General features: G+C 52.7%; 1 protein-coding gene across 15 annotated transcripts in view; it reads right to left on the bottom strand.

The window, feature by feature from the left end:
• Positions 1-363: 363 nt before the first annotated feature.
• RBM33 (RNA binding motif protein 33) overlaps positions 364-17880 on the bottom strand; it is a 110642-nt gene continuing 93125 nt past the window's right edge. For 9 of the 15 annotated variants that reach the window (XM_070788472.1, XM_070788477.1, XM_070788470.1 and 6 more), the window contains 4 exons: positions 14322-14531; positions 12732-12920; positions 6349-6437; positions 364-6227 (listed from right to left, as the gene is read on the bottom strand). In XM_070788472.1, coding sequence (XP_070644573.1) covers positions 6179-6227; positions 6349-6437; positions 12732-12920; positions 14322-14531 — 537 coding nt within the window. In that variant the 3' untranslated portion in view covers positions 364-6178. The remainder of the gene's footprint in view (positions 6228-6348; positions 6438-12731; positions 12921-14321; positions 14532-17880) is intronic. The other 6 variants (XM_070788471.1, XM_070788475.1, XM_019959371.2 and 3 more) reach the window with 3 other exon arrangements.

Here is a 17880-nt window from a genome sequence, read left to right as displayed (position 1 = left end):
AGTGACCTTCCCCACTCTCGGTGTCACGATCACCGACTTCCTCTGAAAAACGCTACAGATTAGCTCTGATGCTCCACAACATTTAAAAGGAGGATGGACGTCTCCCACTTCCGGCTGACGAAACGCAGTGACCTGCCTGCTTGGTCACTGTCGCCTCATGAGACCTGGACTGGGAGCAAGTCGGTCGCCTGACCTTCCGTTGGCCACTGGCTGGACACCTGTTCAGGGCAAGAGCTGACCACAGCGGGTGGGCCTGGGGGGCCTCAGGACAACCCCCGTCCACTGAGGGATGGTCCCGGTGGGGAAGACGTGGGACGGACCGAACCCGAGTGGGAGAGGGAATAAAAGCTACGGACAAAAGCAGAAAGTGCAAGGTATTTATTAACACATCTCTCGAATTACAATACAGTTCAAAACACATTTCTTGGCATGGAATCACATAGATGACACACACAGAATACATTTTTTCCAACTATGTCACAACGGTTCTTCACACATATTCCTGATAAAGCTGTCACAGCGATTAGCGCAAAGTGGAAAACGGGGTAAAACAAGGCACCATCCCCGCCCGCAAACGTGCGAGTGGTGCGCTGGGTGGAGACACGGAGCAGATCACCCAGAAGAAAGCAACTCGCTTAGCTCTTGATTCCTCAATCCCAGTGTGCGCCCCACAAACACAGCTGCAGACGCCGTGCCGAGCCGGCCCAGGCCAGCTCGCAGCACTTAGCAATACGCTTAGGAAGGGTCACAGCCAGCCAGAGCGCGACAGAGCCCGACGGGCCGTCGCCTCCCAGCGGAAGAAGAGCGCGCTACCACTAACACTGACCCACGCAAGAGAGGTCCTGCAAAAGGAGAGGGAGGAACAGAGGGCTGGTGAGTGCCCGGGCGCGGGCCGGCCTCCGCGCAGCGCCTGCAAACAACAGAACCCAGAGGTTACTCTGCCAGCCGGAGACCTGCGGGAACAAATGGGGAGTCAGACCTGTCAAAGCAAAGGGTGAGACGACGCAGCACAGGGGACTCGCGACAGCTGAGTGGAATTCTCAACGCCAACACGGGACACAGCGGCCAGGACAGAGTCACCGGAGGCGGCAGCAGGAGGAGAGAACGGTCAGCCAGCAACGCAAGTGAGAGAAGGGCATGCTTGTGGGGACGGTGGGGGTGGGCTTAGCAGGGAACCCCGAGGGGAGGAAGGGGTGTGCAGGAGGCCTGGCTGATGGGGCCCAGACTCTCAGCAGCAGGAGTGAGACCAGACAGGAAGTCCAGCAAAGAGAACCAGCTCAGAAATGAAAAGGAAAAAAAACAAATCAGATTTCAGGCTGTGTTGCTGGTGAACCTGAAAATTAAACAGCAGAATTAAAGCCTTAGAGTTAAAATCCTCACAGAGGAAAAAACAATTCTGGATCCCACGCCTGTGAAAAGCAAAGCTGAGTTATCAAAACAAGTGGTTATTTGCTCTTCCGTCAATAGCTATAAATGTGTGTCATATAAATGTTGCTTTAAAAACATAAATTATATATCCTGAGACAATACTGCAGAGAGCACAGAACTTAAACAGTCCTTTAAAAATCAGGTTCCATTACGTGCCCTTAAAATGAAAAACAGTTTAAAAGAAAATCATGCTAGAAGAATGTCAAGAGGTCTACTTTCTAGAGTATATTAAATTACTAAATACAGAATATATTAAAACAGTACATCTGTTTGTCCATTCTGTGGAAAGTATTAAAATTCAAAGACTACAATCATGTTTCTTTTCAAAGGCCTGTATTCTTCTACATACCTTTCAAAATCAGTAAACTAAAGCGCCGACATGAAGGCCTTTTTACATTTTAGTTGGTGAGAAGTGAGAGCAAGAAGCAAGTTCTCACTAGAAACGCCTGTACTGCCTCCTCATCTTAATGAAAGACTTCCTACCAAAATACAGCACAGAAAAGAGACGTAAGATTTTTTGCACATTTTCTAAAAAGAGCAGGTTTTTCACACGTGTAAAACCAAAGACCCTTCCCCACCAAACGCTACCAGCAGGTATACCCGGGATCCAATATGAATCAGAGGGTTGCTTGGTTCCAGGACACAGAACCATGGGCCCTTTAAATGAGGAAAATTAAACAGGTTGCAAAAAAACCTTACACAAAATCCTTAGGATTTAATAATAAGTCAAGGCTCACTGCCTTTGCAGAGTTCATATTTACTGATGTCCAAAACAACACATCATTCACATGATTTAAAAAGAGGTGAAAAGGCTAATTTAAATGCTCATTAAGTACAGGAGAACATCTACATTCTCCCTGTAACGGATGTAATTCCTATGGCTTCCTCCAAGAGGACAGGGGTGTCTCCTGGTCCCATTTTGTATCATCCACCCCTTCAGTTAGTTAATCCCCTTTCAGAATACCGTCACTTAGAAAAACCTGTAAAAAAGTCAACCATGCCTTTCAAGCACCCCACCCACTCAGAGACAAAGGAGCTGGGCTGCGGTGGGGGGCTGGGATGGGGTCCAGGCTGGGGCATGGTCTGCAGAAGGCGGCAGTGTGGTCTGCAGAAGCAGGGCTCCCGGTGGGGTGCGGCCGGGGGGCACGCTGCCACTCCAGGGACTGGGGGCCAGAAGCTAGGGGGCTCGGGGGCTCCACACCCCATGCGTGGCTCTAGGCGCTCTGCACACAGACCTCAACCAAAACCTGACTGTCCTCATCAGGGTCCCTGGCAGTCAATGGTCCATAAGCACACTGAGCTTACCTTCAATTAAACAACAGAGAAATTAAAAAATAAAAAGCAGAAAACAAACAACAAAAACTACAAAAGAGTCAAAAAAAAAAAAAAGGAAAGAAGTGACAGGCTCTCAGAACAACCTGGCCCTAAGTCTCGTCTACCATCAGATCCGCCAGCCGGGCCTCCTCTCGTCCACCAGCTCGGCGGTCCGCTGCACGCAAAGCGCGCGGCCCTGGCGGGGCGTCGCTGTGACCACCACCCGCCCGCCCACCCCAGCTGCCTCCTCCTCAGCGCCGGGCGTCAGGACCAGGCTCCTGGCCAGCCCTGCATGCTCTACCTCCCTGCACTCCGTCCTGTCCTTCTTCACCCTGGTCACCTCTCCCAGCCTCCCTCCAGCAACAAAGTCTGCTTGCATCATTTAGCAAAACGCCCTTAAAAAAAAAAAAGATCCCCGAGTGCAGGATCTAAAGCTCTGTCACAATTCAGAAACTCTACAGAACTAAGCACAAACAATTGTTCATCTAGGACCTTTTACAAATCATGAGAAGACCCCAGTCAGAAATAGTTACGATGAAGTCCCCCCGCCCCCCTCCCCGCCCCACCCCCCACCCCCGGTGCAGAGAGGGCACAGGCCCTGCTGAGGGTGCTGCCCGGCCAGAAAGGGCGGAACCCTCAACATTGCTTTCGGAAAAAAGAGCTGGTATTTCTCCCTTAGAAGGATATCACGTAAGACTTAACAGATATGGACAGACCAACGGAAATGCAAGGTTAGCTCAGTAAGTAGCTAAGTGAACTTATATTACAGCATTAAAATCAAAACAAGATAATACGAAAAGAAAGGGTACCTGAGCTCCACATAATCGCTAAAGTCTTTACCTTATGAGATATAATGATATTTACTGGCTTCTTGAATTTGTGAACAAATAATACACAGATCAGGATAAATGTATTGACTTACTACCATCTTTATAAAAATCGAATATACACACAAACACATCAACATTATGGAACTGTATCCATTAAACTTTGATAAGACAACACAAAAGAACTAACAAATAGCTACGATGTTGCTGAACTGAAAGCATTTCCCATAACGATTTAATTTTAAAACGTCCATATTTACATAGTGTGTTAACTGCTTCTGCATCTCACTTTAAATGCATGATAAATAAAGAACAAAGATAATGGTTGCAACAGATCTTCCCAGGGGGTTCATCGTGCGGTGGTCTGGTTGCACTGCACTGCGCGAGGCGGGAATAGTGCTCCTTTCTAATTCTGCTTCCTTCCTTTCCCAGTTTCCTCAAGGAAACCGAGGCTGCGTCCCCAGGCCTGGCCGGCACTGACAGCCCGTGCCCACGGGCCCAGCGTGTCAGGAGGCGACCACGGGGAGCCTCTCTAACCAGGCCTTGACGGAAGGCCTGGCGGACTTGGCCGATGGCCGTTCAAGAATGTTCTATCCAGAGAAAGCATGTTCCGGGTGTGTGCAGACAGTTACAGACGCACACGTGTCCCGGGGCACCATATTGGGCTCAGACAACACAAAAGCAGCCCTTAGGGTAGCCGTGAACAAGGTGCCCAAATAGGATTCGTTTATTATCACTAACTAGAAAAAAGGGTGCCTAGCTACGTTATGGAGACAACGGGCAGATTTTTAGCTTCAAAGTCATAGCACACTTAGACTATTTCAAAAAGCGGTAAAATCGGCAGGCTCATTTCACTGCGTCATCAAGCCCTGAACAAGTCCCTTAACTGTGAGCCTCCTGCCGCCTGAGGGGGAGGTGGCCTGGACCCCGCTGCATGGCGCCTGCAGTACCCCACTTGCCCCTTCAACCCAGCTCGCTGTGGTTGAGCCACACGAGCCATGCTCGTGTGAACACACCTGCATCTACTCGTGAAGACGGGCGGGGAGGGGGGGTGGGGGCACGCGCCAGGCGCCCCCAGCGACAGGTGATCGAGGGTGTTCTACCAGTGCCTACCGCTTCCTGGAATTGCAGCCTCTGAGCAGCGGCCATGAGCACCCACCTTCACGTTGCAGGCTCCCTCCTAGCACGTGGCGCACTGTGGAGTCAGCGCTACAGAGGCTCGCGGGTCTCAACACTCCCCTGCAGTTCTGGTGACTTAATTTGAAAAAGATAAAATTTCAACTGTGAAAACAAGAAGATACAAGATCACATGACCTGTGTCTCAGCTCCCCACGAGAAAGCTGAGAAAGGGGTGCCCTGCTGAGGGTCCTCGCTGCGCTAACCAGCACAGGCGTCTGTTTCCCTTAATTCTACTAATAAACGTGACAGGAAATCTTACGTATAAAATTCAGCTAAAAAGTCTGAGTACGCCCCAGTTATCACCTGCCCCAGTAGTTCAGGCCCATGTTAGAAAATCCCAACAGTGAGACTCCTTCACGAGCACAAATACAGTAAGGACTTCTGCCATCGTCTGCCCACAACGGATTTCACTGAAGATGACTTTACGGGGTGCAAGCGTCTCACCTGCATGAAGCTACCCCAAGTTCTGCAGCCGCCCGCCCACACGCCCGAGCAAGCAGCCCCCTGCTCCGGGCTCCGCTCAAGGACAGTGCAGCCCCTGCTCAAAGGCCCCTGCTCAAAGGGCCTTCAGAAAAGAAAACGCTCGTCACAGCAATGATAACCAGGCTTCCCAACAGTCACATATGTATCACAGAGCTGGTGACATGACTATGCCTCTTGGGGCTGTGTCTAAAAAGAGGAAAAAACCAAACAGGTCCTTTCAAGCTTCCAGCTGGCCTACCCTCACCTAGCGGGGCCCCAAAACCTGCGCTTAGTCCGGGGGCTCACGCCAGTGCCCACCAGCTTCTCCATGGTGTTTGGGCAGAGTGTAGAAAGGGGCATTCCCTCTGGAACTGGGCTGGCGCTCTGGGAATATTTACAAGAAGCAGAATCTGCTGCACAATTGGCACCACTCCCAGCCACCCGCACACCCTGCTTCCCAGGATATCGCCACCCGAATTTGCCTCTACGTTTTCACAAATGCCCTGGAGGGCCTTCTGAGAAAGGAACGCAAGTGAAGCTGGGTGAGAAACACACTCGTCTAGCCTGCACTGAAGATAAGTGCAACCATTATCAAATATTCTTTGCTGTGAAAAATACTGAGCATCTGTGACGGTGATGGTCTCTCCTGACTAAGTCACTGGGATCGGTCATACAGTGAGATCACAAACAACAACGTCTACATGCATTGTAAGCACTTGGAAAACGAAAGAAAACGGAACTGCAGTTCTCTGTGGTGGCAACAGAGCCTGAGCGCTCTAACGGCGACGCGAGTCTGCCACGTCCCTCAAGTCCAGCTCTTCTGGAATCGACCCCGGGCCGTAGGGCGTCTCGGACAACGGCCTGGCAGGGCTGTGGATGGAGAGACTCGGCTCGTGGGGCCTCTGCGCGCAGCTCCGGAGGAGTTCCACAGTGTGTGTGCGGCGTCCCGGTCAGCCCGTCCGCGGAGGTCACTCGACAATCAGGGCCACGTTGATGTGGGACAGGTCTATCATGTGCCTGCGGGAGGGCACACGGCACACACGTGAAGCCCCCTGCCCCGTGGGACCGCCCACGGCACGCTCCGCACCGCGTCCTGCAGCCGACCCACCCTCGTCTGGCCCCAGGGACTCCACGCTACCTGTGGAACTTCTGCTGGAACGCCAACGCATGGGCTGGCTCCTTGAACTTGGCTATGGCTTTCCGCTGCTGGGGGAGCATCTGCAAGCTCTGCAGGAAGAGGACAGAAGCGTGTCAGAGCGGGGCTGTGCATCACGCGACACCGCGGCATAGGGTGTGACGCGCACGCTGGTCCGTCGGGGTTAACACGAGGTTCCAGTCCAGGCGGACCGCAGGTCCCTGACACAAACTAGTACTTCAAGCTCCCCGTCGAAACAGCCCCACGCCCCGGCCCTAAGCAGCACTCAGCACCCTCCAGGCCAGGTGTAAAGACCCTCCTTCATTTGCTCGCCAGCTGCCCTCCTTCCCTCCACTTGCTCACGCAGGCCTAAGGCAGGCGCCCACCCTCGGAGACTTCCTTCCCCTTAGGCGACGTTCCCCGGGCCCCACTCACACAGGAGGGACGAGGTGGGCCAGGGGCTCAGGGCGGAGGGGCGGCGCTCCCCCGAGGACCGCTGGGGCAGACCCAGGTCCTCACGCAGAGCGGGGCTGCCAGGGGGCGCGGCTGGGACCGGGGCAGCCCTCAGCTCTGTCTGCTCACACTCTGCACTTTAAAATGTCGGGGAGCATGAAGCGGCACCTTAAATTAAATCCTAGGATGTGAAACACCATTTCCGAGGCTACTCTCCCAAGTGAAGACCAGAGGCGTGCGTGGAGTGGACAGATCTGTCTAGCGAGACCACCAGTGCCAGGACCGTGAACGGACAGATGGTCCTCACACCTGCCCCAAGGATGAGAGGAGCTCTGTGCTCCAACAGAGCACTCTAGGATTTGGGAGGGACACGCCGAAGGAGGACTCGGATTTCTCAGCCAGCCCACTCTCCAGAGTCTGACCCTTCTCAAGCATTTTCGTGACTGGCCACATGTCTCTGGGGCAGTGAGCAAAGTGCCCAGTGGGGTGGGGGGTGGCAGAGACCTTGCTCCCTGGAGGACCCGACCCGAGGAAGCAGCAAGGACTCAGCAACTGAGAGCCATCTGCTGTGTCTGGGCTTCTGCCCAGTGAAGTGCAGCAGCCAGAAACATAACCAGCAGCAAGACACCACCCTTGACAAGAGTTTACACATGTGGCGGTTTCGTTTTAGAGCACTTGTTCAAAGACCTCCAACAGAAGTACCTAGCCAAAACATCAATTCTCTGAAACACATTGAGAAAGCCACGTTGTGTAACAGAACAGGCGCCCCCAACTCTCATAAACACAGCACCCCACGAGTAAGCACGGTGAGCAGAGTACTAAGGAAACGCTTTCCCAAAAGCTGCTCTCCGGCACTTACACAGAAACAGTCTCCAGTGCCCAGCTGGCGTGGCGCTGAGCTTCATACCGGCCGCGCGGAGGGCAGTCAGGTCGCCCGGCACGCCGCCAGGCAACCCTGACTGGCAGCAGGCCCAGGACGCCGGGTGCAGGGCAGCCACCGGCAGGCCCTCTTGACGCCAGCTCAGCAAACAGCAGATTCACCTCTTCTGTCAGATACAAAACCCAGAAGCACAAGAATTTTCTTGATAATTTCACTGATCACTAAGTTCACTGGACAAAGTGAAGTCGCTCAGTCGTGTCCGACTCTTTGCGACCCCATGGACTGTAGCCCGCCAGGCTCCTTTGTCCATGGGATTCTCCAGACAAGAGTACTGGAGCGGGTTGCCATTTCCTTCTCCAAGTAAAGCTGGACAAGAAAAGCTCAATATTAGTTTCTCTGGGACACACCGGCAGCACACAGCTTTCCTGGCCTCTGAAATCCCACTTGCATTACTTGACAGACACCTGCCGGCCCCAGCTTTCAGCACACACCCGCTCTCTGTCTTTTCCTCCAACCATCTCCAACTGCTGACACTCTAGAGCTGCCCCCGAAGGGAAGAGGCAAGAGGAAACGCCGGGCTGTCCCGTGACCCGCGGAGCCCTGAGGGGAGCGTGGTAGGAGCTATCCTCCGGTCATGAGAACAGCCCCGCATTGCAGCAGACACCCCGCCAGGCCCGCCTCCTGACCCAGGTCCCCACTCCCGCCATGCGGCTGCAGCACTCAAGGATGCCGAGCACAGCTTCGTGCCAACTGCTGCCAACATCACGGCAGTTCTCAACACAAGAACCACAGCTTACTAGACTTATTCTGTCGAAAGCTACAAAAATCACTCAACTAGGAACAGACAAGGAAGACTAATTTGTTACGATGGCACAGATAATTATCCGCACTCTACGACTCACAGATGCAATCTAGATTTTGAAAACACCATGCTCTTCTTCTGAGAAAAAGAATGTTGAGGCTGTATTTCCTCTGGGTGACTTCACAATGTGGAGTGAAACATGACGCTTCCTGTTTACCACTTATCATATAAAATGGCATCTGAGGTAAGATTTGTTTATCTGTATCTACCTGGTTTAAAGCTCAATTTAATTGAAAAAGTATCAATCAAAAGAGCGTAAACTTTCAATGAAATTCTTAAATCACCGGCGTGAGCTGCTTCTCAACAGTCAACATAAGCAGTAAGAACACCGTCTTAAAATCTGTTTTTCCTCCCCTTATTGACATTTCTGCACCTTTTCTTTTTTTTTCAAAATACAGAGGCTATTTTCAGATAAAACATTAATACACTGCCAAAACTGAATATTTAACCATTTCTGACCTACCAAAGTGACAAATACTAGCGATCCCTCTATTGGGAAGATACAAGAAGATCCCGTAGACTATAAACTAAAGGGCATGCATGATAATCACCAGCTTCCACTCTGAAAATACATCCTGCAAATCAGCAGCCCATTTCCAAATAAGTAAGCACTTTAGTTTACCCAGAACAAACTGAGAGGTAAACTCTGTCTCCTCTCTACACTCTCTGACTGGCCCATGGGGACAGGCTCACTTGCCCACCTCACCCAGATATACTTGTCATTTCTCAGAGACAAGACACCTGCAGACGATTCCCGAGAACACCTGCGCTACTGTGAACAGCAGAACACAAGCCACGACGCCCTCCCGGGGCGGCTTCCTGCACGTGGGCTCAGTGGCCCCGCTCAGGCCCCTGGACGAGCTGCCATAAGCACTGCAGGGGCAGCGGGCAGTTAAAGTCCAGAAAACTGTCCTCACCGTTCTGGGTCTCTTTTCCCTGTTCAGGGAAAGCTCCCCCTCTTTCTAGGAAGAGCCTGCGTTGGTGTCTGTGTGCTTGAATAAACGACCACGCTGGGGGGACTCTGCAGTGAACCCGCAGTCCTGAAAATCACCTACACTACTCTCCCTACTCTGGCCAACGGTTCCCAGTGCCTTCGGGAACCGACTGAAGCCAAAACTGACGCTGATATTCGGTGTTTTAGACACACACAAAAATGCTCAAACAGAGCCCCAGGTATAAGCCATCAGATTTATAGTGACAGCGGCCCCTGGGCGGCCAGGCCCCAGGGGCACCTGGGGAACCCCCTTCTCACACGGCAGGCCTGGGGCGTGCCAGGCGGCGGGCCTGCCCCGACTCCAGCTCTCTTCCCCAGGGCCCGCGGCTGGGCTGGAGTGCAGGGGCACCGCCCTCTTCATTCTGGACGCAGGTCACCCGACCCTCTTGCTGGTGATGGGGTGTTTGCAACAGCGACTCTGGCGTCTCAGACCACTCCATCACACGCTGCTTCCTCTTCACGTTTACACGAGATGTGGTCTTTTTTGACGCCGAGTCTGTGTCTTTTCCTCAATTCCAATGTCTGGGCTTCCTCTCACCCACAGCGTAAGTGCTGTCCCTTCTGCTCTGACACAGTTAAGAGACACTCTGAGGCTCCCCTTCCACTCTCATCTTGTACAAACTTACCCTACAGATAACAGCCCTTGGGTTACCATGCACTCTGCCTGGAATCCTCTTTTTCGGGAGAATTATTTACAACAGTGTTTTCAGAACTGTGCGTGTCAGCCTCCGGTTAACAATCTTCAGATCATGTGGCCACGCCTGTCTTCTTTAAAGCTCAAAACATCAGTTTTGGGAATATCTACATTTCTCTTAAATAGTCACTGGAAGGACTGATGCTGAGGCTGAAGCGCCAATACTCTGGCCACCTGATGTGAAGAACTGACTCACTAGAAAAGACCCTGATGCTGAGAAAGACTGAAGGCAGGAGGAGAAGGGGACGACAGAGGATGAGATGTTTGGATGGCATCACTGACTCAATGGACATGAGTCTGAGCAAGCTCCGGGAGTCGGTGAGGGACAGCGAGGCCTGGCGTGCTGCAGTCCATGTGTCACAAAGAGTCGGACACGACTGGGCGACTGAACAGCAACATTTAACTACACCTAGCGTTTTCTTCCCCAAACGTCCTCAACTCCAAAATAACTGAACTGCTTCCACTGAGATCCCGACTTCCTCCAGGTCACCCCAGACGCTCCTGATCCGTCAAAACCAGACAAGGCAGGCAGGAGGGCTCCTCACAGGAGGTGAGATGCTTCAGCACAATCCTACCTCACACGATGGCTCTAAGGGGCTCCTCCTCACCAGGTAACCCAAGATACCCCCAGAACAAGGGCTTCCCCTGTGCCTGTGCCCCGTAACAGCCGCACTGGCGGCCTGAAGTGACCCCAGAGACCTCACGCAGGGAAGACAGGCCTCCTTCTGAGGGCACACGCTTTCCCTCTGCAGCGCCCGGGGACCCGTGTCTCTTTCACCCCACCTCCGCGGTAACTCCAGAGCAGAGGCAGAGGCGGAGACGAAATGTGCACTACTGTGCGGTGCCTGGGGGAAGTCCTCGGCTGGGAAGCTGCACTCCAGGAAATAGCAAACTCGGGACCGAGACGGAAGCCTTCTCGACGCCCGACGCCCGCGGCCCCACCACATCCTAGAAGGCCCGGCAGCTGACGAGGCTCACCTGTCCACGGAGCCCCCAACCACGACCCCCAACGTTAAGCCAGCCACCGCAGTCTCACTCCACCCCAGACTGCCTGTCCCTTCCCTACGAGCAGGACCCCTGGCGTGGTGGACAGGCAGACAGGCCCTTCTTTCCGGTTCCTCCCACAGCCCTGCTGGTGGGCACCGGGCAGGGCCTTCTGGGTGCAGACACCGCCTGCTCTCAGGGCACGCGGGCGCCAGGTGGCGCCACAGCCCAGCCCACCAGAGGCCTCACGTCTGCCTCTCCCGCAGCCAGGAGGCCTGGACCTCCTCACCACCCGCCTTGAAGGGTATTTACAGTTAAACCACATGCAAGTCTTGTTATAAGCATCTTCTCACAATTTAAACTTACCAACATTGGTCTTCAGCTATCTAATGCTGGCAACCTTTGTTACGTCAGCACTGTGTGATCTCAGTGCTTACAGACCTGTGGACGCCCCTCAACACCATCCCTCGGGACTAAGACTGGCAAGGACAGAGGGGTGCTGGCTCCTTGGGACCCTGGGGATGGCCCACAGGCCCTCCTGGGCAGCTGCTGAATTCCTCACCCTTGGGGACTCCTTCCAGCAGCATTCTAAGGGCACCTGATGTAACCACTCTTATCTTCCCGTCTTCTTCTCTAATAAAAAGAAGCCTTTAAATACCCAGTATTAGTTTTGCTCTGCTTTAACAAAGTGGCCTCCATTAAACTTTAACACAATGATCTCTAATCCTTCTTTCCAGAACAGGAGAAAGAAAAAAAGGCAAATGGGAAAATGGCCCCCAGAACGCAGCACTCAAACTCCGACTTCTGCAGGTTAGTCGCGCAGCGCTGAGCAGCAACGGCTCTGCCATCACGCGCTGACCCTGAGCGCAGGCTCACTCTCAAGGACGCACAGGAGAATCATCGGGACCGCGGGGCAGGAGCACAGCCCAGACCGACTGGGGTCACACGTGGAGAGCAAGAGCACCACCACCTCCCGCCCCGACCCGGGCTGGGAGCCAGCCAGGAGCAGGGCCCAGGGCAAGCCTGGACTCGCCACCCACCCCACTCCACCCCAGCCCAGCCTGGGGTCCCAGGCTCACTCCTCAACTGTGATCTGATCCCAGGTTTTCAACTACCATAGGTTGGAGAATCTCCAACTCAGGAGACCTGTATTTTTAAAAGCATCGTAAGCTCTCTGACGCCAGCTGTGTTCCTGCAGGTTAACCCGTTCTATGACAGGCTGTCCAAGAAGAGCTCTCTGTGGATACAAGCTTAACGTGTCTGATAACAGACAAGCCACTCCTCAAGAATTCAAGGATAATTTCAGGATTTCAAAGGATAATTTGTTCAGCTGGAATAAACAGTTCATGAAGTTTCTGAGCACCTGAAAAACTCCAAACACTCTAACCCTCAGGCAAAAAGTTCTGGTACCAAGCGTGCACAATGGTAAAACATTCAGCTTTCTTCTCAGGGGCTTTAAAGAACTGAGTCTTGGGAGGGCAAGACAGAGGGCACAGACCGAAGGCACAGGGTGGCCCACCTGGATGGGCCCCACCGACGTCAGCAGGCTCTTCAGCTGGGCGTCGGTGGTGGACGAGGAGAGCCCCTCCACAGACACAACGCAGGGCTGAGGCTTGCATTCCACCACCCGCAGGTTCTGCTTGTTGGGCATCAGGCGGCCCCGGCCCATGGCTCCCGCCAGGCCCCGGCCTCTCCCATGCACGAGCACCTGGTAACGAGAGAAGAACCATTCAGGGTCAGGCTGCATGTCTGACATAGCGTGAGTGCGTCCGCCAGAGTCCACCAAAATACACCACGGGCTGCAGGGTCCTCTGCAGCTGCTCCCCACTGTCAGAAAGGGCCAGCACACTCGCATGAGGAGGAGAGGAAGCGGTGCAGTCTCGGTCAGCCTGGGCAGCACGCACGGTGCCAGGGGGCACTGTGTGCCACAGTCGACCTGCTCACACGGTCGTCCTGTGCATGCAGCAGCAGGACCACAGGCTCCAGAAAGGCGCTCGGCTGACACCAAGACACGGGTCCTCACGGGCCCCAGAGCCCCAAGTTCCCCACTGTGGCTCAGGCCCGCGCGGGGGGTGGGAGGCAGTGCCAGTGAAGTTGCGCGGCACTGCCCCCAGCCACTCCCCATCACTGCGGGCCACGGCAGTATCCGTCCTGAAAGGCAGATTCTGCAGCAGGGGTCCCCCACCCCCACCACACAACACTCCTTGGCACCCCAACTACAGCGACTAGAGAACCCTGAGGGCAGTATCTGTGCTCACAGCTATGGTGGGGCCCTTCCTAAGGCCCTTCTCATCACTCATCCAGGGACAACACCCGACTCAAGGGAACTCAGACTGGAACATTCTTTAAAGCTCTGACCCGAAGGTACGATGAATGTGACTGTGGGGGTGCCTCTCGCAGCACAAACGGACAGTCTGTTTGCTCCTGCGTCAGAAGGTATTTATGAGATAACACACACGAAGTGATTTAAACATTTCAAAGACCTAGGTTGGTCTTCACACTAACACTACTCCTCAGTATCAGCAGCAAGACCAGCAGAGGAGGGACTGGCAGGGTCCAAGCGCTTCCAGGAGAACTCAGAGCAGGCGTCTGCCATCCTCCTCACACGTGTGCAGCTGTCGGGCAGAGAGCAGGGGCCTTGGGAGGGCCATGAAGATGCCCCTCACTAGAAGCTGTGGGGAGGGGTGCCCCCACGGGACATGATGGGACATGGCGCACACTCCTCTCCTGGAAAGGTGGCCACGGCTCTCATCTCACACACGGAGCTCAGACAAGGCATCCCTCGGTGCAGAAAGAACCAGGGCCAGAAGCACTTCCTCGGACAGGGGACTTCACCCAAAGGCTTCCCATCTGTGAACGAGGCGCTGAGGAGGAGACTTTAGAGGAGCCTCTGAGCAGCAGCTGGGAGGGCAGGGGCCGCACAGAGCCGCGCCCGTAGTGCACTCTGAGCTGCAGGAGACAACCGCTCCCTGGGCCCCGGTGAGTTTCCAGAGTCACACCGTGAAGCCGAGGGAGGGAAGCACGCCTGTGAGCACATCAGCTTTCAACCCAGGGGCGGAGGTGCTCTAGCTCCTTTCCCAGCACTCCCGAGGACGGGGCTGGGCCGCACCTTCTTGGCTGGGTGGATCCCCTGGATGCTCTTGATGCCTGGCGGGCCGGCCGCGTGCATGTGGGCCCCCAATGCAGGGTGCTGGGGCTGCTGGAGGGCCCCCTTGGTCAGTGTCACCTTGCGGGCGGGCTGCTGCCTCACCTCTGGGGGCTGAGGGATCCGCTGAGGCTGGCCCTCTGGGTGAAAAAAGCCGTCGCTCTCTCCTCCCTGCTGAAACAGACAAGGCAGCGCGCTGGTCAGTGTCTGCACTAGCAAGCCTCCCTCCCCAGCACCGGGGTCCACCTCGATCACTGCTCAACCAAGGGCGGGCCCACCCACCGGCCATCTCATGAGGGCCACTACGGAAAGGACATGCTCACCTGACAGGCGTTAAGGTTAAAGAGCCTTTATCAAATTTAAATCTAAGACCTTTAATTACTGGATCCACTCAAGAGATCTGTAATTATTAAAGTAGGTCCTCTTTAGTTCAATGAAATACTGCTTAACTTTAAAAATAGTTCACGCTTGACATGCCTTTTCCATTGTTAGGAGCATCCTTTTGAAAATCTGATAGTATGCATCAGCAGTTGCTTTGAACTTTTAACTCCCTTTCAAACCTCATGAAAGTGGGTCATCTTCCCGACAGCCCCTGGGCACATCCTAGCACGTCCTCCCTACAGATACAACCCTCAACAGTGGGGCTCCCCGCAGCACCCACAGGCTGACAGCACCCAGTCACCCCTCCCCTCTTGAGTCACAAGTCCCCACATGCACGCTGGCTGTTTGGGACAAAAACAGACGAGCTGGGAATCCACAAAATGGTGTGAAGAAACTCTAGAAATCAGTTACTGGAGGCCTAGACAAGCCCCCCAGGGCAGACAGGGAACCGCGGGGGACAGCAGGGAGAAGAGCTGAGTGGAGCGGGGACCGCAGGGCCGAGGCCAGGCACTGGGCGGCGCTGCCTCCTGAGCACCGGCCGGCCCCTGAGCGCGGGGGCACCACGGCCGCCAGCCAGGAGACCGGGCTTGGAGGTGGAAAGAGGACAGACACCGAGCAGAAGGCATTCTGAATGAAAATAAAAATACAACACATCAGAATCGAGGGGCTGCAACTAAAGCAGTGACATCAGGAAGGAAAACAGATCTAAAATCAAGAACCTGACCTGTTATCACAAGAAACTAGGAAACAAATAGGAAACCAAATCCAAAACTGAAGGAAATAAGAGCACAGAGAAAAGCCAGGGCATGGTAAACAGAGAAACAACAGGGAAAAGTCAAGCACTGACTTTCCTGAGACCAGTAAAGCTTCACTAAACTAAGGAAAAGAGAAGAAGGACACAAATTACCGAAATCAGAAATAAAAGTGGCACTGCTGAGTCGCTTCAGTCGTGTCCGACTCTGTGCGACCCCACAGACGGCAGCCCACCAGGCTTCCCGTCCCTGGCATTCTCCAGGCAAGAGCACTGGAGTGGGTTGCCATTGCCTTCTCCAATGCATGAAAAGTGGCATTACCGAAATGTAAAAGAATATTTTGAACAACTTTATACCAACAGAATCAGGGAACTTAAGACGAAATGGACAAATTCCATAAAAGATGTGCTGTGTGCTCCGTCACTCAGTCGCGTCCAACTCTTTGAGACCCCATGAACTGCAGTCCGCCAGGCTCCTCTGTCCATGGGATTTTCCAGGCAAGATGCAAGATACCAAAACTGATTCAAGAAGAAAGAGAAAATCTGGAAATCTAAGAAGACACCGAATCGATCATTAAAAACCTTCCACAAAGAAAAACCCGGGCCCAAATGGATTCTCTGCTGAATTCCATCAAATATTTAAGACAGAGAGACCACCAGTTCTGCAGAGTCTTGTTCAGAAGGCGGAAGGGGAGGAACAACTTCCCGACTCGTATTTGAAGCCTGTTTTTCTGGGATACAAAAATCAAAGACAAAAAAGAAACAAAAGCCACAGCAGACTATCCCTCATAAATAAATAAATATGTGTGTATATATATATGAAAAAAATTCTCATTAAAATGTCAGCAAGCTAAATTCAGAGGATCATACACCATACCCATGTAAGATTTATCCCAGGAATGCAAGGTTGGTTTAACATTCAAAAATCAATTTACAGACCACATTAGTGGAGGAAAAGACCACATGACCATCTGCACTGATACAAGAAAGGCATTCATAATGAAAATCCTTGATGAACTAGGAACAGAAGGGTCTTTTGTCAACCTGATAAAGGACATCTGCCAAAGCCGAGAGCTCACGTCACACTTGGCCTGAGACAAGCCAAGGGTCTCAACCTACACGTCGGTCACCTGGGCAGCTTTCAGATGTTACTGTTCCTGGGCTTTAGTCGAGAGCCACTCAGTCACACTGTCCTGAGTGGGAGCCCAGACGCGAGCGTATCTTAAGGCTCTTCCAGTGACGTCCAGCCAGGGCTGAGGACAGCTGAAGCGGAGGGTACCCCTACATTCTGTCATCAGGAACTGCCTAAAATGTGATCCTGCGGCGAGTTACTCCAGCCTGATGGAGAAGCACCCCCAAAGGAAAATGGAAGCCCTACGGAAAGGCAGGCCAGGCCGTTCTGTGGGACCACAATTCACATAAAGTTAATGAGAAGTCTGGAAAAGCTATGTGAACTCTCTCCAGTTCTGTATATGCTTGAAATTTTTCTATAGTAAAAAGCTGAACATTTTTAGGATATACACACATATTCCTAATTGTTAAGAGCCAGTAATCTATTATTGATTAATCTACCTAAAATCACATTGAAATTATGTTAGTATATGGTTCATAAATTCACTCTGCAAGGGTTAAGTTTTGCTGTTCTTTAAAACATCTTTTTTTTTTTTCTACAGGGGCAGACACATCACACTAGACCCCAGGTCCCACCAGAGGCTGTGTCTTACACGCAGGAAGCACTGGGTCACTAAATTCTCCACACAGCTCAGCTCCCCAACAGTCTATTGACTGATTCTCCTCCAACGTCTGCCTTTCTCACAAATGTGGATAAATGAACCCGCTGTGTATGGTTACCTCTATGGGAAAGTCCTCCATTTATGGACTCACTGGAAGCTCCCGAGAGGAGGATGAAGTCTGAGGACAACTAAAGCATGTGCCATTTTTAAGTGTCTAGAGAAACCAGTGATTTGCACTTTGGTGAATCTGTTTTTATTCACCAAGCCAAAATTTCTGGTGCATGCAGATGGCACTGAGATATTTACTGAATAAAACAATAAACAGTAGACCAGGCATCTAAAAACTAAGTCGTCTGAAAGTGCTATGAAGGAAGCCTGTGCTATCAGGATCCTGGGGCAGTGCCCGTCAGTGCGATGATGTGGGCCTCAGCAAACATTCCACCACGCTGCAGGAATCAGCAGTTAGCTACTACAAGTGCCCTAAAAGGAATGATGTCTATATATACGACGGACAATGAGCAGTACTGTCATAAAATTTTTCTTTAGCAACCCAAAACTAAAAACGTAGACAATCCAGACAGTCACTTTTATTTAAAATGAAGAGCTTGTACCAAAAGTAGGGTGTGCCTGTTTTAAGGTATACACTATATGTATTTGG

The sequence above is a fragment of the Bos indicus genome, chromosome 4 (genome assembly GCF_029378745.1).
Source record: "Bos indicus isolate NIAB-ARS_2022 breed Sahiwal x Tharparkar chromosome 4, NIAB-ARS_B.indTharparkar_mat_pri_1.0, whole genome shotgun sequence".
In the NCBI taxonomy this organism is placed as follows: Eukaryota; Metazoa; Chordata; class Mammalia; order Artiodactyla; family Bovidae; genus Bos; species Bos indicus.
This window is presented reverse-complemented; position numbering and strand designations above follow the sequence as displayed.